The sequence below is a fragment of the Rhinopithecus roxellana genome, chromosome 11 (assembly GCF_007565055.1).
Source record: "Rhinopithecus roxellana isolate Shanxi Qingling chromosome 11, ASM756505v1, whole genome shotgun sequence".
NCBI lineage: Eukaryota > Metazoa > Chordata > Mammalia > Primates > Cercopithecidae > Rhinopithecus > Rhinopithecus roxellana.
Window position 1 is genome coordinate 42,841,103 of NC_044559.1, and position 26,080 is coordinate 42,867,182.

The 26,080-nt window shown below is 39.7% G+C and overlaps 2 protein-coding genes across 9 annotated transcripts in view; one reads left to right on the top strand and one right to left on the bottom strand.

The window, feature by feature from the left end:
• Nucleotides 1-332: 332 nt before the first annotated feature.
• Nucleotides 333-18,596, bottom strand: IKZF5 (IKAROS family zinc finger 5). 8 transcript variants are annotated; one of them, XM_010357420.2, is made up of 5 exons: nucleotides 18,445-18,596; nucleotides 16,781-16,931; nucleotides 7,998-8,163; nucleotides 5,522-5,704; nucleotides 333-4,244 (listed from the first exon to the last, which is right to left on the bottom strand). In XM_010357420.2, exons 3-5 carry the CDS (start codon nucleotides 8,128-8,130, stop codon nucleotides 3,301-3,303), a joined length of 1,260 nt encoding a protein of 419 aa, XP_010355722.2. In that variant the 5' UTR covers nucleotides 8,131-8,163; nucleotides 16,781-16,931; nucleotides 18,445-18,596; the 3' UTR covers nucleotides 333-3,300. The 8 variants fall into 8 exon arrangements, with proteins under 8 accessions (XP_010355722.2, XP_030797370.1, XP_010355715.2 ...); XM_030941510.1 differs by having other exon boundaries at nucleotides 7,528-8,163; nucleotides 18,445-18,581; XM_010357413.2 differs by having other exon boundaries at nucleotides 7,998-8,176; nucleotides 18,445-18,581.
• A 101-nt stretch (nucleotides 18,597-18,697) lies between these two features.
• ACADSB (acyl-CoA dehydrogenase short/branched chain) overlaps nucleotides 18,698-26,080 on the top strand; it is a 38,334-nt gene continuing 30,951 nt past the window's right edge. The window contains exon 1 of the mRNA XM_030941506.1: nucleotides 18,698-18,839. Coding sequence (XP_030797366.1) covers nucleotides 18,798-18,839 — 42 coding nt within the window. The 5' untranslated portion in view covers nucleotides 18,698-18,797. The remainder of the gene's footprint in view (nucleotides 18,840-26,080) is intronic.

Here is a 26,080-nt window from a genome sequence, read left to right on the forward strand (position 1 = left end):
AAGTGAGTCAGTCACTTGTCAAACATGATGTGGATAATTAAGCACAGAGGCAGCCTTCCTCATGTGCCAGAACACTTAGGGTAGGGCTTGGGGGACAGGAGTCAAGTTAAATGGATCTTGCATAAAGAGAAGAAACTAGGAGGGGGACAAGTTGCAGGTATATGGAGCTGTTTTGGTTTTTAGCTCGTGATGAATCTTCTCAGGTAAGGTATTTTAGAAATTCAAAGCAGTGTAGCCATAAAATCTATTTCTTTCATTAACTTAACATTTTACTAGCAGAAATTTACTAAAACACTAATTTGATCTTATTTTCCAAAAAAGAAAAATCAAGGTCATTAGAAAGTCTTATTTTTTATTTATTACAAAAGCAAAGCTTCATTCACAATATGAACTACATACTAGATATAGTTATTTCCGCATTAAACTGCTTTCCAGAATCCCTAAACAATATAGTGTATTTTACAACCGTAATGCAAGTTATGTTTTGCATACAAAATATGTTCTTTACATCAAAGCACATGTTAACAAAAACAAGTTCTAGAAAGCATGTATCCTCTAAGACTAATGAAAACGTTTTTAGCAGGGAATTTTAACAAAAATTAACATTCATTTGATAAATATTTTGTAGAACTTGAAATGAGGATTTTCTCTCTGAGTTATTTTTTGTAGTATTCCCCTTGTTCAGTTTTTGCAGAAGAATGGCAAACACTTATTTCTAAAATGAAATAGCCCTGGAAACACCCAGCGGAATTTTTTCAAAGTAAAAGTCTAGCCTTAACTTGAATTTCAGGAAGTTGTAGCTACACACTACACTAGTAAAATCTGAAATAAAATTATTCCCAGTTAATCTCTTCACAGTTTCTTAAAAAAATATTAGTGGAGATAAATTATCTACCAACTTTAAAAATCTAAACATATGTTCACTGAACAAAAATAAATTTAGTTTCAGAACATTGCCTCTTAACGGCAAAGTACTATAAATAGTGCATGTTAAACTCTTCCCAGCAACTCATTTCTATAAAATATTTGATTAAAAATAAAATGAGAGAAACATTCAATACAGAGGGGAAGACATGAACATCTTTCCAAATACAGAATTTACCTCACAGGAAATTTAAATAAAATCTAAATATTTTTAAAAATACAATACCAAAAAGCCTCTACGGTAGATTTGCCTCAAAAATTTTAGTGCATTTAGAGTAACTGTAGCTTCTAACACCTTTGGGATATCAACTGTGCTCTTTAAGTCATAGCAAAATTATAATTTTACATTCTAGTATGTAATTATGAAAAAAATCTTTTCCATATTTAAATTAAAATGCACCTTCACAACATCCATGTTCAGTTGTTAGAAAAAAATGCATTTGACTGAGAATATAGAGTTAATAAGCTGGCTTTAACACGGGAGTTCTTTCTCTTTGTTTCATGAAAATTTTCATTTTCTATTTTGGGGTACTGCTTTTATCTGAGGAATAAAATGGGAAAAAATCACCACAAAAGCTTCCAAATGACAACCTGTTTCTTTCTGGCAACTGATAAATACTAAAGCCAAGTTATACACTTGGAAACTACCACAGTAAAAAGGGATCTGAGCAGGCAGTGATTTAAGCAACAATGTAACAGAATTGTAGAATTTTAAAGTACAAGATTTGACAAAGAGTCCAGTTTGGAGAAACTGTCCTTGATGCTGCTCTTTAAACAATGCAGTAGCTTAGATCAGATGCTAAACTGCAAGAACTCATTACAGTGGCTTTTTAGCATCTGAAAGGGAAGGCAGAGGATCCATTAACTTGGCACCTGGGGTTTTTGTGGGTACATACTACCAATATTTCCCTTTCATTTACTATTAGAGGTCTTTTTTGGTTAATAGATGCTTAATATTCTCTTTAAGATGCCAATTAGAAGCACATTCAACATATGAACAAAATTAAATATAGAATTTTTGCAAAGTACACAGAAAAGAAACCAAGTTAGTAACAGTATATTTTATTGTTTGACCAAGCTCTCTTCAGAGTATGTGAGTTATTACACAATATAAAAAACAACAGCCTCCTATTCAAAATGAATTACTCTATATTTATTAAGTCTTATTTTTATAAACAAATGTCATATTTATATGCATTTTATAGTCATTTCCACACCTTTTTATCCTTTCTCACTAAAGCAATGATTTAGTTTCTACATAGTTTCGTCACTCTATATGAAGTCTGGTAAAACTGCAAATAAGAATTACAATTTGAATTCACAGAAAATATTTTAAACGGCTAATTCTGAAGAGGAGACAAGAATCCATTTTGGACATGTTCTCATTTTTGTAAATATGACTTCACTATCACATTTTCTCATGTGTTTCTATACCCACCTTTTCTTGGAAATTATGGGCAATAAATGGATAGAAGGAAGGAAAAGGAATCTTGAGAAATTTGTTTGGAGGCTGCATTTTAATTTTAAGGAGGACTTCACTTTACCTCTTTGGTCATCAATGGAATAGGAAGAATAAGAGATTCTCATTATAGTTATCCACCTCACCTAACAGTAATGATATCAGAATGAAGGATTTAAATGAAAGTCAAACTGAGAGGGGAAAAAGGCATCTAGCACTCTAGTGTATTTACCTGTGAAAATAAAAATCCAGTGGACAACTGACATGTTTAGACATTGAATAAACAAGTCATTTTAAATATTAAAAGAGTTTTCAATTTCAAGTCTTAACTGTTTTACATTTCCCCTTGCGGAAAAAAGAAAAATTTGCTAAACTGAAATAGCTTTACTATTATCAGTTGAAATGAAACTACCAATTCAACTTAAGAAATGTGAACTAAGTGGTATTTCAATAAATAGCAATTTTTAAGGCAATTTCTGTACTAAACACTGAAATGAGTAGTAATAAATTCCATTAAAGAAAGTAATTTATTCTACTATTTTGAAATATGGCAGAAATAACATCCAGTTCAATGTATATTGAAACATCAAAAGTATGGATAAGCCTTTTGAAGTTTTTATGGACCACAAATGTGAGAAGTTCAAATGAACATCTTGTAAGATTATGACTGCACTCCAGTTATCCAATGTCGGAAGGAGAAGAGACACCGATGTGTCTAACTGTTCTAATATATAAATGACCCTGACCAGATTTTTATGAAAAAAAGGGAAAATTTTATTCCACTGTCAAATTTATATTCTATAAATATAATGTATAAGCCTTGAATTAGCAGACACTTTATTAGGGATGACCAAAACAAAGAACAAAAAAACCAAACCACAAAACAGCAAAACTAAGTAAAATATGACTATTTTCAATCAATGTTGGTTATGTTGCCCTCTTGCAAAATGACAGGCAAAATCATACTTGTTTTTACATTTGCATCCACATATATTACACTGAAAAGGATTTTCATACCCATGACATCCCATATGAATAGTGTAAAGGATGTTGTCTGCAAAGTACATATCACAGTGCTGGCAGTGGTGCAGAAGCTGAGGGTCCTGGACCGGCAGGGCTGGGGCTGGGGTGCTTGGCTGGCTGTTTCCTATGCTGGGAGTGCTCGTGTGGGCACTTGGCTCACTGCTTGGACCTGCCACTGGACTATAGTTCCTTTGACTATGGGATGGCCGAGGTTCTGGGCTTGTGGGAGAGGAGCTCTGAGGAATACTTGCTGATATGGCAGAAACTACTGCTTGGGTGGAGGGCTGCTGAATCATGAAAGGCTTTTCATCAGGGCAGGGAACTACATCAGGGGATGCAGGGTTTTGGTTTTCAGGTGGCAAACTGGACAACTGCCCTGCTAGAGTAGAGAGCTGATTCAAAGGGTTGTCAACCATGAGTTCCTGGGGGTCCCTTGGAAGGCCACCAGTTGGTGTGGTTTTTGCCATACTTTCATAGGAGTCAGTCTGGATATTTGGGATTTCGTGGGTAAAATCGTTAAGGTAGTCTGGTTTCTGAACCACCATGGAAGGTGGACTTAAGTTGATTAGTGCTCTTCTGCTATAGCCTAGATTGCTTGTTTTCTTCTGTAAAACCCCCCACATTTTCTTGCTGCTTAGGGAAGACCTAGTACCTTTAATTGGTACCATTTTATGCTTGCGCCTTCGATGATGGGACAAGTTACTTCGATCACTGCAGCGGAAGGAACATAATTCGCATTTGTATGGTTTTTCTCCAGTATGAGAACGCATATGGGCTTCCAGATGACGCTCATAAGCAGATGCAAATGGACAAAGATGACATCGATGAGGTTTTTCACCTGTTTCAAAAGAAAAATGATGGAGAAACTACAAGAGTAGTTCATTTACGGAAAGTCTGCTTGTCCATTCATTGGACAACTGGAAATTGATCAAAAAGAAAAATGCTTTCAGAGAAAGTCATATTTGCATAGCATATGAGATTGTTAAAATTTGTAAATAAACCCACAAACAGAAATAAAACTTAAGAACTCATCAGCAACAATTTGAGATAAGCATTGATGTTATATTAGTCAATACAGTATAAAAACTGTTACGGCTTCAAATGCATTTAGAGAGAAGAAACAGCACAACTGAAATATTTCTAGTAATAGTCTTACATAATGAGTTTATCAAAAGTATGTCTGAGTTATATGTTCATGTATACATTTATATACAAACACAGTCACACACATACACACATATGCATACCCTTTCCTCACAGAAAAAATATACAAAAAGCTTTTTTAAAAGTCCTTATATGAAATAGAAAGCTCAGAATTGAAATGGGCTTGCTAGTCTGAGTTATGCAAAGCATCCCTTCAAAATTGCTAGTGCTTCTCCTCCATCTTCCTACTCTTCAGCTGCCAGAAGGAATAATTATAGTTAATGTTGTTAACTGAAGACTGCCCAATTATGTGAAATAAACATTTGGAATATGAGATGTAGAGTCATTCATCTAATAAGTATGTGTCACATGCCCTCCTAGGCTCTGGTGGTACAAAGATGGTCCTGTCACAGTCCCTGTCCTCAAGAGGCTCTCAGGCCACGATGATGTGATGAATGAGCACAGGATGCATGAAGCACACAGGAAGGACGTCTGACCTGGTCTTGGGCAGGGGCAGATGTAGTTGGGAAAGTTTCTCAGAAGGGACAGCTAAAGTGAGATCTGGGATTAGCAGTACCATCTGCAACTGTATACTTTCTGAAACTTTTCCCCCTTTCGGCAACTGGGCAACTGAAATGTAATAGGATAAAGATTAAAACATTTTATCACATCGCAGTGCTTTAGCATTATTCCTTCCCAATCTGAGAGGCAGACAGATGTTGAGAGATTATTTGTATCAAGAGGGAAACATGGCTAAGGAAGGAGAGGATCTAAAAAGGGCTTCACTTCTGACCTGTTTGTATGTTGTTATGTTGTTGCTTTGTAAAAATGGAGTAACTTTCCCATTTATTCGAACTTTACATAAACCTTCATTTTTGAATATTAAAACTATTTCTATGACAAACCAACCTGCCCCCCTTGGCCCCTCTCCTACCCTCACAGAAATGCTTTTTCCAGCTGTCTTTCCATTACCTGTGTGGATTCTGATGTGTTCAATAAGCCGGGCTGTTCCTTTGCTGGCATAGTTGCAGTACCGACACTTGAGCTTCCCATCAAAGGTCCTTTCAAACCCGTCTACTAACATTCCTGAGTTTTCATCCAGGGAAACTTCAACAGATGGGTGATCAAGTCCATTTTGATCACCATCTGTTCCAGCTATAAACAAAGTACAGCAAAAGAAATTATGCATCTCAGAATCAACTCAATTTAGGATTTCAGTTTTAAGTGGTTGAAAAATCTTATAAATTGACAGTTCATTTCCCACAAAAGTTAAATCCATTTTATAACAGACTTTCTGAACTGAGGCTAATTTTATAAAACAACAGTAATACATTCTGTTATTATATTCTGAGAACCTTTGGGGGATCTCAAATTATTTACACAAGGCCAGTGCGGTGGCTCATACCTGTAATCCCAGAACTTTAGGAGGCAGAGGTGGGGGGATAGCTTGAGGCCAGGAGTTACAGACCAGCCTAGCCAACATGGCAAAACCCTGTCTCTACTTAAAAGAAAAAAAAAAATTAGCTGGGCATGGCGGTGCGCACCTGCAGTCCCAGCTACTCAGGAGGCTGAGACATGAGAATCACTGGAATCCAGGAGGCAGAGGTTGCAGTGAACCAAGATTGCGCCACTGTACTCCAGCCTGGGCGACAGAGCAAGACTCTGTCTCAAAAGAAAGAAAACAAAATTACTTACACACACATTGTATTCGTCCTTAACATGTTTTTGAAGAAGAGAACAGGTGAGGAGGAAGGGGAATAAAGAGATTCACTGGAGAGTGATGGCACAGTTACACACAGGCGTTTAGCACCCTGGCTATTTCTACAACTGTAACTGGCAAAGAATCTCCAAAACCCTAACTCTGTTTTAGTCTGAAGCAGTGAATAAGCTGACCACATCCCACTGTTTATACGAGCGTTCTAGATCTCCGTTCCATTTAGGATCTTAAAATTCTAATTAAGCACATAAAGGAAACTATGGTCCCTGATACCTCTGAAGGTTAGGGTGTTAAGAATCTCAGAGATAAAAGATGTTTGGCTGTTGGCTTTTAAGGTAATCTGACTACTTTTTTGTAGAAAGAAACTGAAGAGACCTGGTGCTCACAATCAGAAAATCAGCAAATGGCTGGGACTACAACCCTGGTCTCTTGAATCCTGTCTGGAAATCTGCGTGTTAGGAAGGAAATTTCCATTCCTACAGCTTCAAAGGAAAAGGTCTACTCCATCTCGGGAGGTAACAGTGCTGGCATGCACAATTCAAGCTCCCTGCTTCACGGGTTCCTCACTCCTCACGAGGAGAAGTGATTCTGCTGGTTGAGACGAGATCAATATACAAGAGGGCAACACTGCGTTAGAGGACAAGGCTCAGTGTCTCCCTCTCTCCCACTGCTTTCCCAAGCCAGTCACCATCACATTTTAATGTGTATATGAATTACTTGGGGGATCTTATGAAAACACAGATTATAATTCAGTAGATCTGGGGTGGTGTCTGGTGTTTTGTATTTCTAACAAGCTCCCAGGTGATGCCTGGTCCCTGCTGCCAGTCCCTGGATTATAAGGCCCTACCCAGACTATCTAGGTCAGGGGGTCAGCAAACTTTTTCTATAGGCATGAGATAGTAAATATTTCAGGCTTTGTGGGCCATATGGTCTCTAATACAACTACTCAACTCTGCTGTTTTAGCACAACAAACAAACAAAAAAAGCTATAGAAAATATATAAACAAATGCGCATATCTGTGTTCCAATTAAATTTTATGTGTACTCAAGTTTGAAAGTCACAGAATTTTAATATATCATTACATTATTCTTCTTTTGACACTTTTAAAACCATCTTTAAATGTAAAAACCATTCTCAGCTTGCAGGCCTTACAAAAACAGCAGTCCAGACGGGGGCCCACAGGCTATAGTTTGCTGATCTCCGAGCTAGGTTAGGAATAAATTCCAGTTTTTTGTGGCAAGCAAATTAGACAAAATTTACCTCTAGCAAGCTCAAGGAGGTTACCACTTTCTCTATTTTCGTTTCTCTTCTTGGATAGGTAAATATGGTCAGCTCTTTCTTCATTTTAAGAGAGAAGAAACTGAAACCCCTATTTTGGTCTCAGGTCGAATCCAGATTTCCTGATGGCCTAATCGTTTGTATAGTGAAGCTGATGTTCCGGTCCCCTTTGGGTTCCTTGTGTCTAATGCTAGCTCATAAAAACTGGAGGACAGGAAGGGTATTTGGAGCCCCTAACCTTCCAACAAGGCCATAATGCATCTCCAGACCATGTTAAGCACTCTCCAGCAGAAGTCTGATATGTTTTAAAAAGGGGGAAAAATGCCCTGTATCTTTCTAGAAAAAAACAGAATGATTCACATTAATGCACAGTGGCCTTTACAGTAACAGCTACACACAATCATAGTAGTGTATAAAAAGTGAATTATTTAGTAGTATTAAAATGAGTCTACCTCCCTGAAGAGCCTCTGCTTCTTTGTCCCCACTAACTGATCCAGAAATCATGTTCACATGATGGGTCTGCTGAGTCAGGTATTCCTGAAAATCTTTCACGAAGTCCAAAGGCTCTGGTTTTTTTTCACCCATCTTTGCTTTTTTAACGTTTACAGTCTGTTATACCTAGAAAACAAAACTGAAATAATTTTACACTATTTAGGGAGATCTAGTACATAGTAAACAAATGACAAAGACTATTTTGTGCAAGACACTATACAAAGCAAGAGAAAACACAGTGCCTGCCTTTTAGTATCTTATAATCTTCCTGGTGAACTAAAGATGACATACACAAAATGGCAAAAAAATCAATATATTTAATAATTAAATATAAATAGGGATTCAAACTTAGTCACAGAGGATGGGAAGAAATTTCAAAGGCAGAAAAAAACAAAACAAGTTCAGATTAAAGAAATAAGAACACAAGCAGAAATCATCGATGAAGAAGACAATAAAGAAACCAAGCAGGCCGGAGACCAATATAGGGAGAACTTGTCCCTACAAAAAAAAAAATGTTTTTAATTAGCTGGGTGTGGTGGCACATGCCGATGGTTCCAGCTTCAAAGGAAAAGTCTACTCCATCTCAGGAGGTAACAGTGCTGGCATGCACAATTCAAGCCCCCTGCTTCACCGGTTCCTCACTCCTCACTAGAAGTGAGGAGGCTGAGGTAGAAGAATTGCTTGGGTCTGAGTGGTCGAGGCTGCAGTGAGCCATGATCACACTACTGGACTCCATCCTGGTGGACAGAATGAGACCATTTTCTGGATGATGGACATGTTGCTTATCTGTGCTATTCCTATGCAGTTGCTACTAGCCACATATAGCTACAGAGGCACTTGAAATTTGGCTAATACAAATGACCTGAGTTTTTAATTTTATTAATTTAAATAGAAATAGCTGCATGCTGCTAGTGACTACCAGCAAAGGCTCTTAGACATAGTGTTCACATGAATGAGTAGTCTGCAAATAAGTGGTCTAGATGGGGTAGCAGAGTTTTTATGACGGGCCAGATAGTAAATATTTTAGGCCTTTGCAAGCCATGCTCATCTTTACTGCAATTACTCAACTGTCACTGTAAGCAGCCACGGACAACAGACAGCCACAGACAATATGTAAACAAATGGGTGGGGCTATGTTCCAATTAGGCTTTATAAAAACAGGCATTGAGCCAGATTTGACCTACAGGCCTTAGCTTCCCAAACCCCGCTCTAGAAATATCCAAATCACCACTTCTACTACCTATTATCCTATCCACTCCAAGACTAGGAAAAAAAAGAAAAAAAGAAAATCCCTGACGCTAGTGTAAAAAGGGAAAGTCTCTTGTGGGTTCTGCAATCACAAGCTGGTCTTCACCAGGTTTATGGCCCAAATTCACCAATAAAATAGCCAAAAAGTTTTCTAGTAAGAGTAAGATGACGAAGTCTAGCACCTGGGAGACAAAAGGTCTTTTCTTCCAGTAAAAACAATTTTTATGCAAATAAGTACAATTCTCTGGTAAATATACCTTATGATAAAATATTCTTTTTCTAAACTCCAACTATTTAACGAATAATTTTCCATCTAAAAAAGCTTCCATCTTTAGTAGCCAGTGGTAGGCATCAAAAAATTACTCACTTTCAACACATATGCTTAACTTTTTCTTGAAGTCTCATACATATACAGAAAAGCACATAAATTATAAGAGCAGAGCTCCATGAATTGTCACAAAATGAACACATTCATAAAATCAGCAACACAATCAAGAAACAGAAGGCTGCCGGCATCCCAGAAGCCCCCCTGGTGTACCCTTCCAAAGCTAGGACCCTCTGCCCTGACAAGGGTTACAGCCATCCTGACTTCTGACTCTGTAGATTAGTTTTGTCTGTTCTTCAACTTTATGTAAATGGAATCACACACTATGAACCTTTGTCTGATTTCTATCACTCAACGTTATAATTGTAAGATTCATCCATATTGCTGCATGCAACTGAAGTTTGCTCAGATTGACTGCTGGAGTCTGTTGTATGACCGTGCCACAACTAATTGATCTCATACTGTTTTTAGATCATCTGGGTAATTTCCAGTAATTGGCTGCTATGAATAAAGTTTCCATGAACATATTACTACATGTTTTTTGATTACATACATTTTTCTGTTCATTGTATAGGAGTGAAACTGCTGGATCAAAGGCATGCATATATTCAGTTTTAGATAATGCCAAATAGGTTTTCAAAGTGATTATAGCAATTTACACTCCCACTAGCAGTAAACAAGAGTTCTGCTGCTCCCCATCCTTCACAATACTTGGGCATTTTTTTGCCTTTTTCGTTTTAGCCGTCCTGGTGGGTGTCTGGTGGTATCACATTAGTTTTAATTTAGATTCCCTGATGGCTAATGAAGATGTAAACTTTTTAATATATGCTAATTAACCACTTAGATACCCTCTGTTGTATAATGTCTGCTCATACCTTTTGCTTATTTTTCTATTGTGTTGTCTTTTTCTAATATGGAAGAATGCTTTATGAGTCCTTTATTAGGATATGTGCATCTTAAGTATCTTCTCCCACTGTGGTTGCCTTTTCATTTTCTTTTCTTTTCTTTTTTTTTTTTGAGACGGAGTCTGGCTCTGTTGCCCAGGCTGGAGTGCAGTGGCGCGATCTCTGCTCACTGCAAGCTCCGCCTCCCGGGTTCACGCCATTCTCCTGCCTCACCCTCCCAAGTAGCTGGGACTACAGGCGCCCGCCACCATGCCAGGCTGATTTTTTTGTATTTTTAGTAGACGGGGTTTCAGCATGTTAGCCAGGAGGGTGTTGATCTCCTGACCTCGTGATCCGCCCGCCTGGGCCTCCTGAAGTGCTGGGATTACAGACGTGAGCCACCGCGCCCAGCCTTCACTTTCTTAATGGTAATTTTTGATGAACAAAAGCTCTTAATATAGTACAATTTACCCATTTTTATCCTTTACATTTAGAGTTGTTTGTGTCCTAAATCCTTGCCTACATCTTACTTGAAGATGTTCTCCTATACTTCCTTCTAAATGCTTCTTATTTTACCTTTCATATTTTTATCTGGACTTGAGTTTTGTGTATGGTGGGAGGTAAAAGTCAAAGCACACTTTTTTCCAAAGAGATATCCAACTGTCCCAGCAATGTGTACCTACCAGATGGGCCTTTCTCTACTAAGCTCCAATGTCTCCTTTTTAAATCAAATGGTTATATGTATGTGGTTCTGCTTCTGGATTCTCTATTCTGTTCCACTAGCCTATCTGTCCTTGCAGCCATACCAGATAGTATTAATAATAAGTCTTGCTATCACAGTAATTTAAGTCCCCCAGCTTTGTTTTTCTTCTTCAAGAACAGATTGTTACTGGTCCTTTTCAGTCTGTTTTTAAACCGTAGAACTGCAGGGTTGAGGAATGAGGGGTTCCACAAAAGCAGATTTTCCAATTTACAAAAATATGACTAACTTTTTAAGAATCAAAACTACTTTGACTTAACTAGAAATCTACTGGAAATAGACCAAAATTTGATATACCACTAATATGAGTTATTGTACTTTACAACCACTCAGTAACACAGGGCTGTTTTTGTTTTCCCTGTTTTCTGGCTTCAGACTGATAAATCTTATTTTCATACCTCTTGTCTTCTTCTCTCTTCACATCTAGTCTGTTCTTTATTCCAAATAAATTTAGCCAAATGAGGACTTACAGGTAACTGAATTCTCACTTTTCTTAATTCAATACTTGTGAATCATTCCTTTCCTCCCTTTTTAGAAGCTATGGTAGCTCCAGGAGCTTTTAAAAATTATCAGTAGCCGGGCATGGTGGCTCACGCCTGTAATCCCAGCACTTTGGGAGGCCGAAGCGGGTGGATCACAAGGTCAAGAGATCAAGACCATCCTGGCCAACATGGTGAAACCCCATCTATACTAAAAATACCAAAATAATTAGCCGGGCATAGTGGTGGGCGCCTGTAATCCCTGCTTCTCAGGAGGCTGAGGTAGGAGAATCGCTTGAACCCGGGAGGCAGAGGTTGCAGTAAGCTGAGATCGCACCACTGCACCCCAGCCTGACGACAGAGCAAGACTGTCAAAAAAAAAAAAAAGAAAAGAAAAAAATTATTACTGCCAGGCACGGTATCCCAGCATAATCCCAGCACTTTGGGAAGCTGAGGCGGGCAGATCAGAAGGTCAAGAGTTCGAGACCAGCCTGGCCAGCATGATGAAACCCCCGTCTCTACTAAAAATACAAAAAAATTAGCCAGACACAGTGGCAGGCACCTGAAATCCCAGCTACTTGGGAGGCTGAGGCAGGAGAACTGTTTGAACCCAGGAGGCGGAGGCTGCAGTGAGCTGAGATTGTGCCACTGCACTCCAGCCTGGGAGACAGAGCATGACTCCGTCTCAAAAAAAAAAAAAAAAAAAAAAAATTACTACCCCTTTTCAGGTAGAAAAGGCTATTTTTTAGAAAACTGTCTAAAAAGTTGAGGCTACTGAAAGTTTATCCTCTGGACAAATAGAATATAGACAACTCTCTATATCCAAAGGTTCTGTTATCTGTTGATTCAACCAACTGCAAAACAAAATTATTTGGAAAAACTGGATGGTTGCATCTATACTGAACATGTACAGACTTTTTTTCTCTTTTTTTTTGAGATGGAGTTTCGTTCTTATTGCCCAGGCTGGAGTGCAATGGCGCAATCTCCGCTCACCGCAACCTCTGCCTCCCAGGTTCAAGCAATTCTCCTGCCTCAGCCTCCAGAGTAGCTGGGATTATAGGTGCCCACTACCACACGTGGCTGATTTTTTGTATTTTTAGTAGGGACGGGGTTTCACCAGACTTTTGGGGGGGTCATAATTCCCTAAACAATACAGTATAACTATTTACATAACATTTACACTGTATTAGGTATTATAAATAATCTAGAGCTTAAAGTATACAAAAGGATGAGACTGTGAGTTATATGCAAATACTACGCCATTTTATATAAAGAACTGGAGCACCCATAAATTTGGTATCTACAGGGGTCCTGGAACTAGTACCTACTGGATACGGAGGTAGAACCATATTTTGGTATTAAGTCAAACTCACTAGCTTTAAGACTGAACAGGGAAGGACCTCTTTCAGCCTTAGTTTCCTAGTTCGTAAAATGGAATCATAATCCAATTTGCAGTACTATCTTAAGTTTTATAGGTAAGTATACATAAAGTATATTGTGACATGTATTGCATATGGTAGGCTATCAGAAAATGGTAGCCATTTTTCTAATAATTATTTTTGTAGCAAAAAAACCAAATGGTTATGACTTGGATTTTAAAATTCTCACCACCCCTGATTCAGTTATTTGCTTTTTTCTATTGGTTCATCAATGTGGTTGGAGAATATACTGAACATCTATTTGTTTCTTAGTTACAATGAAACAAAGATGTTCCACTTTAGTCTCAAGTAATCCCAATTTGCAATTTTTCAAATCACTTTGCAATTTCTCAAACTCATTTCTGCTTATTTTACTTACAGGCCACCTCTTTAAATCACTTGCTTTAGTCTGGCTCAGTTTTCTGAATCTTAAGAATTATTGTTGGTTTTTGAACACATTTGTTTCAGTTGTTTTCTTCCCCATCTTATCACCTTTATTTGAACTAGTTCTCAGTTTCTTTATCATTGTGTTACTATTTGTTTTGTGACTACAGTTGATTGTGCTGATTATCTGTCCTTTAAGTTTGCTCTTGGTGGGAAAATGTAAGCTAGTCAGCTCCAATGAAAAAGACTATCAAGAATAAGATCTGGGAAAACACTTTTTTAATTTGTAAAAGCTGTATAGCCCTATAGATTGTCTGTGTTCTAATTATAAAAGCTATAATGAAGAAAGAAATCTCAGTATTTACATTGTAACTTAGCATCACTTCTTGCCAATCAGTTCACATGAAAACTAATATATTTCCCCTGGAAAATGTCTGAATGTACTTTGACAGGCTTCTGGAAGCAAGATAATCCTTACCAAATCTTGATTAGAAAGCATAACATTGCTACAGTACAACATGTGACAGTGCAGTAAAAACACACAAGACTGCCAGAAAGCAAGCAGAAGAAAATGATATTTTTATACATGCATCTCAAGTTTAAGAACACAAATGAGCCTAATTACAGAGGACGGCTGGCATATTTTGACAGTCTTGGCTATTATCACATTGTCACATTATAAACTTCACTGTGTTCCCTGCCATAAATTGTGTGCTGCTTTTCAACCATAATGCATGATAAACTTAAAAAAAAAAAGAATGACTCTGAAATGAGAAGATAACATTGTAACATTGCAAACATGAAGAAAAACTCTTCTTAAAGTAGAATTTTAAATATATTAGTATGCTTTATAAACTTAAACGTCCTGTCATGATTTAAAAATTAAGTGTCATTTCATCCCTAAGCATTTTTGTGCCCACTTGACCTGTATGGCCTCTATCCCATATATCCATATACACAGGGTATGACAGGTGCTCACAAAGCCCCAGTCTACAGTAGACCATATACACAGGGTATGACAGGTACTTACAAAGCCCGAGTCTACAGCAGACCATATACACAGGGTATAACGGGTGCTCGCAAAGCCTGAGTCTACAGTAGACAATATACACAGGGTATGACGGGTGCTCGCAAAGCCCGAGTCTATAGCAGAGACAGACATGAATGAAAGGTGCCTAAAGCGAAGTAGAGTCTTGGGCTCAAAACTCAGCTTTCTACATCTCAAGTCAGTATTTCTAAGCACAATAAATTGAAAAATAGTAATAACTCTGAAACTAGGCTGGACATGGTGGCTCATGCCTATAATCCCAGCACTTTCAGAAGCTAAGGTGGGAGGACTGCCTGAGCTCCAAGACCAGTCCAGGCAACATAGCGAGACCTCATCTCTACTTTTTAAAAAGAAAAAAAAAATTCTGCAACTACAAAAGACTTCCTCTTATAGAAAGAAAATAAAGGTTTTCTATCCGAGTCATTTTCCTGTCTTTTAATGTAATTATGATCAGTCTCAGGTCTCAAAGTTTAATCTAGGAATTCCACAAATTAACTGATGCCCAGAGATACCTCTAAGGCACTGATAAATTTTAAAACCTTTGCAAACATAGTAAAATATACTTTAGAAAATCCACAAACTATAATTTTTTTAGTGGTATCTTTCCCATACTGGACATGAACTCAATACCTTGGAGTTAGCCAAAAGATTACTTACTTTACACAAAATTTCAATGTGTGATATCATGTCATCTAAACAAGAAATATACTTAAGTATTCTCCAGTATTATTATAGATGTGGCTGGTGTTATTACAACTCAGATGTACTCTTTCTGCTGGTATTGTCATGGACTGAATGTTTATGTCCCTAAAAGCTGATATGTTGAAATTCTAACCCCTAATTTGATGGTATCTGGAGTGGTGTCTTTGAGAGATAATAGGGTTATAAAGGTGAAGTCCTGTAAATGGGATTAGTGCCTTGTGAAGAGATCCCAGAGATCTTGCTTCCTCTCTGCTCTTTGCCATGAGAGGATACAACCAGAAAGCAAGCCCTCCCCAGATACCTGATCTCTTGGCACCTTGATATTAAGATTTCCCAGCCTCCAGAACTGTGAAAAATTTAAGTGTTTGTTTAAACCACCCAGTCTATGGTAATTCGTTATAGCAACCTGAACTAAGATATCTAATCATATCAACCAAAGAGAACAATATTCCCATACTTTATGATGATTATTCCTTATGATATAGCAAAATTCCCAAGTCCTTCCTGTGATTATTCTGATTAAAGTTACGTTGAATTTAGTATGAAATTCCATGGGGTGTAAGTGGTTATCTATATAGAAACTGGCTAGGGTATACCTAAAGTATTATCATGCCAGTAGCATTCCCCAAATTATTATTCAAGGCTCAAAATTAATGCTTTTAGAAAACAACCAGAAGCTATGCAAGCCGGTAGGGGAAAAAGAGGTGTATGATAATTAAGCTTTGATATCCCAAAGGACAGGAAAACCTCTACCTCAAGTAGATAATTTAAGCTAGTTTCTGATCTTCCTTGGTTTCTGATAAAGGATTTATTTTGTATGAAGTCCTCTGATCTTTCTTCTTCAGTCTCATAAATGTAAAGCAGTTGATCAATGCAAGCATGTATACATGCACCCCCCCACCTCTTAACCAGTAGCTAATAATTTAAAACACAGGCACTGAAATGCAAATTAGGAGCCACTCACAACTATGAAACAACCAGAGAAGAGGCTCTCTGACCTATCTTCCTTCTATCTTTTTTATAAACTGTGGGAGAATTTTGAGAACATGATTAGGGAACAGCAGGATATGTTTCCTTCACCTAGCATTCATGAGAAGTCTTACTTCTCATGGGTAGCCATAAGGAAGAATACAGTATTAGCAACTAACTTACTTACATAATAATTTATGGGTTAGGCAGGTCTATACACACAAAGTGATTACAGTTCAATAGATGTGCTTACCCTCCATAGCCTAATAATTATGGTCACTGAGATTTACTCTGCTATAGAACACATATAAACAGTCAACGCTGACAAATAAGGATTGGTTTCTATGGAGTAACATGGGCCTTCAAAAATAATTAGAACATAATTCCTGATTTCAGAACTGTCAAAAATTCTTGAAGGCAAAAAAGGAAATTATGAGGCTCTGAGAAAACAGAAATCAAAATATAAAAATAAAATATAAGTAAAACCATGCTGAAAGAAATCAGAAGAGAAATTATACAATCTAACCTTTTCACCCCAAATCAGTTCCTCCTTTTTCTTGCCACTCCAACATTGATGAAATGTAGAGTAATTGAAATTTACTCTGGAGATACAGCAAGCGACTCCAAAAGGCCATGGAGAGAGAATTTCAACTAAAATTGAAAAGCCATACAGAGGTCTGCACAAAAAACAAACAAAAAGCACACCACAAATCAAAACCTTTAAGATAAGAACGTAATTAGCATCTACAGGTTGAATGAGCTAATAACTTATGCCAATCTTAACATTACATTAGCTGAAAAGAAAACGAACTGACAGATAATCAAAGAACAAAGCAGTAGCTTCACTTCAGCAAAAACTCCATAGGATCACCAAAGAATAACTGGTGTGACTATCGTTTTCTCACTGGTGGATTCGTTTTTGGCAAGATTTTTAATGTCTAAATTTAAGTTAAACTTCAGTTTAACGAAATTAAAATTAACTTCATTTAGTCACAGTACATTTCGAAAACGGTCAAGCCTAGGACTGCTGAACAGCTATAGTTGCATAAAAACAATGCATTAGTCCTAAGTAGGGAAATGGGAAAGGGCTTTAAAAAAAAAAAAAAACAAAAAAAATGCACATCCGATAAGGGCATATCTGAATCCCATCCTTTTTATCCTATCACAACACAAAACAGTTACGGTTTTCTGGGAAATATCCTAGACCGCTAGGGGAAAATAACACCAGACATTTCAATTCACTGTAACGAACTCCCATCAATAATAATAACCTCTAGCTATTGTGACAACACGACATAAATCAAAATTAAATTGAATTTTTGAAATTGTTAGTTCCGACGTTTAAGTAGTTTTAAATAAGTTCTGTTCTTTCAAAACTGAATTTCCTCATATCACATAATTTAAGACGCCTTTATTTCTTCTCCCGCTTGTCACACCTCTTTCGGGTTCTGACCAGCACATCAGGGGGACTTTAAGTAGGCCACGTGGTTTGTGTTTGCTAGAACTCGTTTAGCTTCAGATCCAGTAATCGAGCATGCTAGGCTTGGCTACTCGCACTCCACACAGTTTATCCAGAGATCTAAACCCCGAATGAACCCGAATAGTTATTTGCTACAATGTCTTTCTCAAATCTCACATGTTCCTAAAATAAGGGTGCCCATGCAGTAGAGACGAATCCGGGCAGGATCATTAGATAAAATACGAAGTCTTTAAACGTCCTTCACCCAACGAGCAGCCTGGGACCGGCGTCGGGGCGGCAGCCTCACCAGGATTCGGAGCGACATCCTCGCCAGGATTCTAAACACCTAGGAGACCTGCGCCCGCCTGACTCCCTTCGCCCCTGGGACCCCGTGAAGACGCAAACCTCCGGACGCCTCCCGCAGAACCACCTGTCAGAGCCAGGCAGCAATTCCCGCCTCAGAGCCTCCGAGGTCTTGCTCGACGGCGCCGACAGCAGGAGACCCCGCTCCCTCAGGGTTCTCGTGGCCATAGGCGCCGCAGTCCACCGCACTCCGGCTGAGGAGGTCCCAGGCCATCACCTGCCCGCCTACCGACCACGCCCGACCCTCCGCTGAACTCTCGCCGGATCAGCCGGCCCGCGGCGAACCCAGCTCTCGCCTCCGGCCGCTCCTTCTTATCCGCCCTGTCCCGCCGCGTCGCCGCCGTCCGAGCCGGCAGCCTGCTACTTACCTCCTGACAGCTGCATCGAGTAAACCACACCGCCTTGTTCAACGCCGCCGCCGCCGCCGCCGTCTTCGTCACCGTCGCAGTCGCCGCCGCCATCTTTGTTGTGTCTCCGACTCCCTTCCCGCCCCCCTGCCTTGCTCAAGTCTCGCGTGAACAGGATGGAGGGCGGAAACGAGGAGGGGCCTGTTTGTCTCTCTCGGGGTTCCGTAGGCAGCAGTGGGCAGGGATTAAGGGGGGGGTGCGGGGCGGGTACTGAGTGGGCGGGGCGGGTACTGAGTGGGCGGGGCCTACCTCGCGTAGCTCCCACGGGCTGACTAGTTACCCAGAGGCGCTGAGCCGAGAGGCCTGCGGCGACGATGGAGAGCCTGGCAGTGCGACTGCTGCGCGGCAGCAGGCTGGTGAGTGCGTTCGAGGCTGGCGTCCTGGGGGCCCAGGGCGACCTTGGCCCCTGGCATGGCAGCTGGCAGAGCCTTCTAACGGGCCTCGGGGCGCCAGCCTGAGCCCCGCTCCACGTCGTGGGCCCATCTCCCCAGACCCTTTACCCGCGGGCAGCCCACGACCCCGACCCCTTTCAGGCCTCTGGGGGCGGCAGCTGGTGGCAAGGAGGTCGGGGCTGTCCAGAAGCTGCTTTGGCGGAGCAAGCGCCTTCAGTGGAGTCGGAGGGTCGCATCAACAAGATGTCCTTTGCAGGCCGTTGCGTCCTGAGAGCAACCGAGTCTTGATCTCTGGATCTCTGGATACATTTTGCACAGGTGTTACCTCCCTGATGCCCTAACCCACCATTCCCCAGTGATTACATTTCACACCTCCTCCCCCCCAAAAAGATTGTTAAAATATAGGCCCAGTCTCATTCTGAGCAGGGTGTCTCCCTGTTCTTCCTTCCGCGGCTCCGCTCAAAGGTACTAAGGGACTTCGGAGTTGTTCGGGCTTCCCGGCCAGGGACAGAGTTCCCTCTGCCCCTTATGTCTGGAGCTTGGGTATCTTCCGTGGATAGACTCACCGCGGCCCAGGGGAGCCTGTGTCGGTCCCTCTTCCATGAACTTAAGCTGAAACCAGCCTTTTGTGCTTAATTCTGATCTCTGCAGCTACACAAACTTGGTTCTTTAACAGCTCCTGTGTTAAACATCCTATGCTCTTCACCCCTTGGATCTATTATATAGCATGCTTTCCAGAACATACACATTTGGATACACTTGTGTTTGTCAGTACACTTCACTGGGAATTTTCCCACTGCTTACGTGTGCTTTTCGTGTTTCCTTTGCATTTGCTTTAATGAGAGGCTTTCCAAGTGCTGCTCCAGTCTTATGCCCAGAGGCAGAACTCTTACCTTTTTGCTCATTAGAGATAATTAATGTTATTTGTTTTACAGGCCTGAAATGCAATAAAAAAATAGTAAGTGATTATTGTTTAATACTGTTTATAATTGTTGGTTAATAACTTAGCAAAGAAAATTTCCTTGGTTTTACCATTTGACTCTGTTTTAGAGCCAAAATTTATTGACCACATAATCTGTGGTAGGCACGTTCTCATTCTACCTGAGTCATCTCAGTTCTCACAACCATCTTAACAAGTAGTTTAATCTTGCAGATGCAGTGGTTGATGCTGAAAAAGAATAATAACTTGCCCACAGATAGAAAGTGATAGAGCTGGTATTCGAACTCTGGTCTGATTTTAAACTTAACCTTCATATACTACTGTCTCCCCTTCCTTACAGATATCAAAAGCCTATTTTGTTTGGACTTTTGGTTTATTGTGGCTTATAGTCCTTTATAGTTTTTTAAGCTCTTTTACATAAATTAGCCAAATTTATTGAACGTCGACTGTAGCGTAGTGGTTAAGAACGTGGGTTCTGCAGCTAGCTGCTTGGGTCTGAACCCAGGCCCTCTCACTTCCTAGTGGTATAAGCTTGGACAGGTTATGCTTTGAGTCTCGGTTTTCTGATCTGTAAATGGAGAGAATAATTGTGCCTATTCCAAAACTGGTGTGAAAATTAAATGAGTTCATATGTTCGTGTGACGCACTTAGAATAGTGCTTGGCATATAGTCAGCTCTCGGTAAATACCAGCTCTTACTGCCACGCATGAAGCATTGTGTGCTACGGCAGATGTAATAATGAGTAAAACACTCTACCTTCAAGAAGTTTATCTTTTAGAGAAGAGGTTAGAACTATATGGAACTAACCTCATATCACATAGGTGTGGAACATATCCTAAGGGGCTGCCATCTGTGTGCAGATTCAGAAGATAGAAATGACTAGGACCATTGAGAAGTGATATGCTCTTTGGAAGCTGGGTTAGAGTTTAGGAGGCGAAAGGAGTGTTCAGAAAACTGCAACAGAAGGGGACTGAGGCCATTTTAGGGAATTGGGGGTTGATCCTTTTGGATTGTGAGGAGCTATTGAAGGTCAGGAGCTTTGGAGTTTCCTGGTGCCACAGGGTAAGTAGATTGCTGTGGACACAAGTGGCATGGAGTGGGAAGAAATGCAAGGTAGGGCTAATTTTGGTTTCTATCCAGAGGCAAACAGAGAGCATTTACTCACTTATTGTAGACCAGGGACAGCATTTTACACCCACTACTCTATTTACTCTTCCTGTAAACGTCTGAATTAGGTATATTAGTGGCTTCATTTTGCAAATGAACTTGGAGGCAATAACCAGTGTTCCCGAGTCACACAACAATCAGATTGCAACACTGGCTTTCAGCCTACCCCTGCCTTCTCAGAAGATCTCTCCTAGTCCTGCAGATGGATTAGAACTGCCCTGTCCATTTGGTCTAAGCAACCCAATTAGTGGAGAATTGGACCTTGTAGTTAACCTGTGGTTCCAAAGCATTTTAATGTAGCTCGATATCTTTTTTTTTTTTTTTTTTTGAGATGGAGTCTCACTCTGTCGCCCAGGTTGGAGTGCAGTGGCGCAGTCTCAGCTCACTGCAACCTATGCCACCCGGGTTCGAGTGATTCTCCTGCCTGAGTAGCTGGGATTACAGGTGCCTGCCACCATGCCCGGCTAATTTTTGTAGTTTTAGTACAGATGGGGTTTCACCATCTTGGCCAGGCTGGTCTCGAACTCTTAACCTCATGATCCACCTGCCACGGCCTCCCAAAGTGCTGGGATTACAGGCATGAGCCACCACACCAGGCCGCTTGATGTCTTTTAAGAGATGATTCTTTTTTTTTTTTTTTTTTTTTTTTTTAACAAGGGCTCACTGTGTTGCCCAGGCTGGAGTGCAGTGGCATGATCATAGCTTACCGTAACCTTGAACTCCTGGCTCAGGTGATTCTCTGACTTCAGCTTCCTGGGAGCTGGGACCACAGGCATGTGTCACTACACCTGGCTAAGTTTTAAAGTGTTTTGTAGAGATGAAGTCTCACTGTGTTGGCCAGGCTGGTCTGGAACTCCTGGCCTCAAGCGATCCTCCCACCTCACTCTCCAAAATGCTGGGATTACAGGCATGAGCCACTGCACCCAGCCAAGAAGTGATTCTTGAAAAATATCCTTGAGGTGATTTCTTGTTCAGTTAATTCTCTGAATATCTGCTAGACAGCAGCTGCCAAAATAGATATAATTCTTGTTGTTCAACTTTTTGCTCTTCAATAAAATCAGAAGTATTTTTTTCTGGACATGTATTTGGCATCCAGGTAGAGAGAGCACAAATGGTTTGAACGTGTCCCCCAAAATTCATGTGTTGGGAGCTTGACCCCCAGTGCGGAGGTTTTGAGTGGGGGGCCTAATGGGAAGTGTTTGGGTCATAGGGGACCTGGCCTCGTAAATTATTAATGCTGGTTTTGAGAGAGTGAGTTCCTCCTAAAAGGACAACTTTGGGCTTCTCTTGCTCTCTCTTTCTCTCCCTTCATTTCTCACTCTCTCTTACCCTCTCTCACCCTCATGCCTTTCTCTATGGAATGACACACCTCTTAGCCTGAGAACTTAGAACAGCTGACTCATAATAAATGTTCTTAAATGTTCTTAAATACTTAGAACAGCTGACTCATAATAAATCCTCAGTAAACATTAGCTATTTTTAAAATTAATTAAGTTAGTTAGTTTTTTAGAGACAGGATCTTGTTCTGTCACCCAGGCTGGAGTGCAGTGATACAGATCATGGCTCACTGCAGCTTCAAACTCCTGGACTCAAGTGATCCTCCCGCCTTGGCCTCCCAAAGTGTTGGGATTGCAGGCATGAACCACTGTGCCTGATTCTTAAAAGGGCAAGGCATTGTTAGGAATTCCTAAAGACCAGAATGAAGAATCAGAGACTGGTAGATGGGAAACGTTGTGGTTTTAGCAGTTTTGGAGAATACCTAAAACCGAAGCTATTATTTCTGGAGAAAGCAAGCAGAGGTTGGACAGATTCTGGTGTAGAAGTTTTGGCTTGGGGATATGAAATTGGGATCAACTTAAAATCTAATCCATTGACACACTGCTAATAAAGGCATACCCAAGACTGGGTAATTTATAAAGAAAAAGAGGCTTGATGGATTCACAGTTCCACATGGCTGGCAAGGCCACACAACTGTGGTGAGGAAGGTGAAGGAGGATCAAAGGCACATCTTACATAGTGGCAAGCAAGAGAGAAGTACAGAGGAATTGCCCTTTATAAAACGATCAGATCTTGTGAGACTTACTATCATGAGAACAACACGGGAACACCCCACCCCCATGATTCAGTTACCTCCCGCTGGGTCCCTCTCATGACACATGGGGATTATGGGAGCTACAATTCAAGATGAGATTTGGGTGGGGACACAGCCAAACCATATCAAGCAGGTATAAACAATTTGGCATAGGAAATCGAAATCGAAACTGAATATAGTGTTAAGTGTTTTTTCATTAAATTCTAATAAATTGTTGACATGATTCTCATAAGCCATATCAATTCCTGTAATTTTAAAGCCCATAAAGTAGTTTAATTTTCCTTTGGGGGTGGTGAGAGAATTTGTTTAAACTTCATTTCAGATAATTGTAGATTCTCATGCAGTTATAAAAAGAAATACGGAGAGATCCTGCATCTTGTTATCTGATTTGCCCCTGTGGTTAACACTTTACCAAACTATAGTACAATATCACAACCAAGAAATTGACATTGATACTGTCAACCTAAATAACAGAAAGAGGCTCTCTGAAAGAAAAGGTGCTTATTTGGGAATAGAGCATTGCAATGGAAATACACGTGCCATAAGATTACATAATTGTTTTAAAATAATTATAGTTGGCTACAAGATCAGTAACAAGGATGATGCGGGTCTGGGGTTGGACAGGCAGTCACTGGGGCAGATAGATCTTGCGGAAGTATTTTTTCTGTAAGGTTGTGATGGCCTTTGTGCAATATTTTGGTGTTTGCAATCTTTGGTGATAGTTTTTTTATCAGGCTTGAAAATATGAGAACCCTTTTTTCATGGCCTTCCCTCACTCTGTTTGCTAAGGTTGTTGTGTCTGTTTGTTTGTTTTACATTAGTGACTCCATTTTGATTCTGACAACTTTTACAATATGACACACCAAGCTTTTTCAGATACTCCGTTTTACAGGTATATGTGTGTGTAGGACTGTGCAGTTGTATCACATATGTTTGTGTATCCACCGCTATAGTCAAGCTACAGACAGTTCCAACAGCGTAAGGATTGTGTTGTTTGTCCTCTTACAACCACTCACTACCGCTAACCTCCTGTCCTGGTCTCTTAATCCCCGGTAAACACTAATCTCTAGCTTTAGAAATTTGTCATTTCAAGAATATTAGATAAATAGAATCATCCAGTCTTTTTTTGTTTTTTTGCTAAATAGAATTTATTGTAGGGGAAGGAAAAAATTTTCATCCACCCTCTTGGGTTCAGTGACTGGGGCTTGGAAATTAAATAACAAAAGACAGATTAACAATAGTAAAAGGTTTATTTCCTATGCATAATGAGCAAGTACCTGGCTCATTAAATGGTTAAAGGGTTTATATACCTATATTTATACCTATATTTACGTGTTTGTATATCTATATTTACATCTTTTCATGCAGTTATAAAAAGAAATACAGAGAGATCCTGCATCTTGTTATCTGATTTGCCCCTGTGGTAACACTATCCTAACCTTTATGTACCTAATAATATCCTTAGGTATATAAAGGAAGGGGGAGAAAGGGCCTCTACAGGAAAAACAAATAGGTCCCCTTGGGAAAGAAAAACAGATTTTTAGGAAAACAAACAAGTGGTAAGAAATTGTGTGATAACATTTGCCTATCCATCTTCAGGGCCAGAAACTCCCCAGTAGGATAAGGGAAGCTCCTAGAACAAGCTTTTCCTCCACTTGTTGAATCTTAGATGTCTTCAGCTTAAAAGAAGCATGATGCCAACTCTGGGATTCCAAATGGGTCCCTGCACTATGATAGGGATGTATCACAGATGTTTAACCATTCACCCACTGAAGGACATCTGGATTGTTTCCAGTTTTTTACTATTGTGGCTAAAGCTGCTGTGGACATTTGTGCACAGGTCTTTGAACTTATGTTCTTACTTCTCTTGAATAAATACAAAAGAGTACAACTATTGGGTCATATAATTGCGTAAGAAACAGCTAAACTGTTTTCCAGAGTGACTGTACCATTTTACATTCCCAAAAACAATGTATGAGAGATTCATTTTCTCAACTCCCTTGCCAGAGCAGCAAATCAAAATATTTAACCCCAAAATATACTTCGACATACTTTGGAATGGTTGCCATAGTGCCAGCAGACCAGCCTAATCAACATGGTGAAACCCCATCTCTACTAAAAATACAAAAATTAACTGGGTGTGGTGGCATGTGCCTGTAATCCTAGCTACTTGGGAGGCTGAGTCAGGAGAATCGCTTGAACCTGGGAGGTGGAGGTTGCAGTGAGCCAAGATCGTGCCACTGCACTCCAGCCAGGGTGACAGAGCAAGACTCCATCTCAATAAATAAATAAATAAATAAATAAGAAGACTTAACTTTCCAAACAATCTGTCTCCTGTCTTCTTCTATTCAGTAGTTTATTTGCAAGGCAATAATAGTGTCACAGGTTCAATCCTGGCTTGGGTATTTCATTATCCTTTACAATTACATGAAAATTTTGTTCAAGGGAGAGAAAGCCAAATTTCCCCCCTGCATTGGTCCACCGTTAATATCAACCCCAGTATTTTATTTTGAAATGAAACCTTATAGACAAATCCATTCAATCTTAATCAGAATGACCATAAGATGGGATTCTCATCATCTCTGTATACATTTTTGTTAAAGAGCAGATCAGTGCCTTAAGAAAACCTTGTGCTTTTATTCCAATGCTCAATTTATGGAAAAATAAAATAATACCCTTTCGAGTGTAGTCAGTGTATTCACACAGAGAATTTCTTTTACAAGATTAATTTTTACAAACCTTCCACAACTTGTTCAAACCTTTAGCTTTATCTTATTTAACTGAAAACAATCCTTTAACCGTCTAGGCAAAAATTTACATTCCCATGGCTTCTTATAATCTTTTACCAAAAACATATTTTACTTTCTTTACACACCTTGCATGCCTTTTTTATATAAACATCACACACATAACACATATATAACTACACAGATAGACAAAAGATGCAGTAGTTTTAAGATTTTTCATCTGTCAATCTACTAATTGGATTACTGGCCTCAGGGTGGA

Coding starts and splice junctions, on each gene's coding strand:
- IKZF5 (XM_010357420.2), bottom strand. CDS start 8,130: ATGGGTGAAAAAAAACCAGAGCCTTTGGACTTCGTGAAAGATTTTCAG. Junction 5,705..7,997: donor AGCAGAGGCTCTTCAGGGAG/GTAGACTCATTT, acceptor CTTTGTTTATAG/CTGGAACAGATGGTGATCAA. Junction 4,245..5,521: donor ACACATCAGAATCCACACAG/GTAATGGAAAGA, acceptor CTTTTGAAACAG/GTGAAAAACCTCATCGATGT.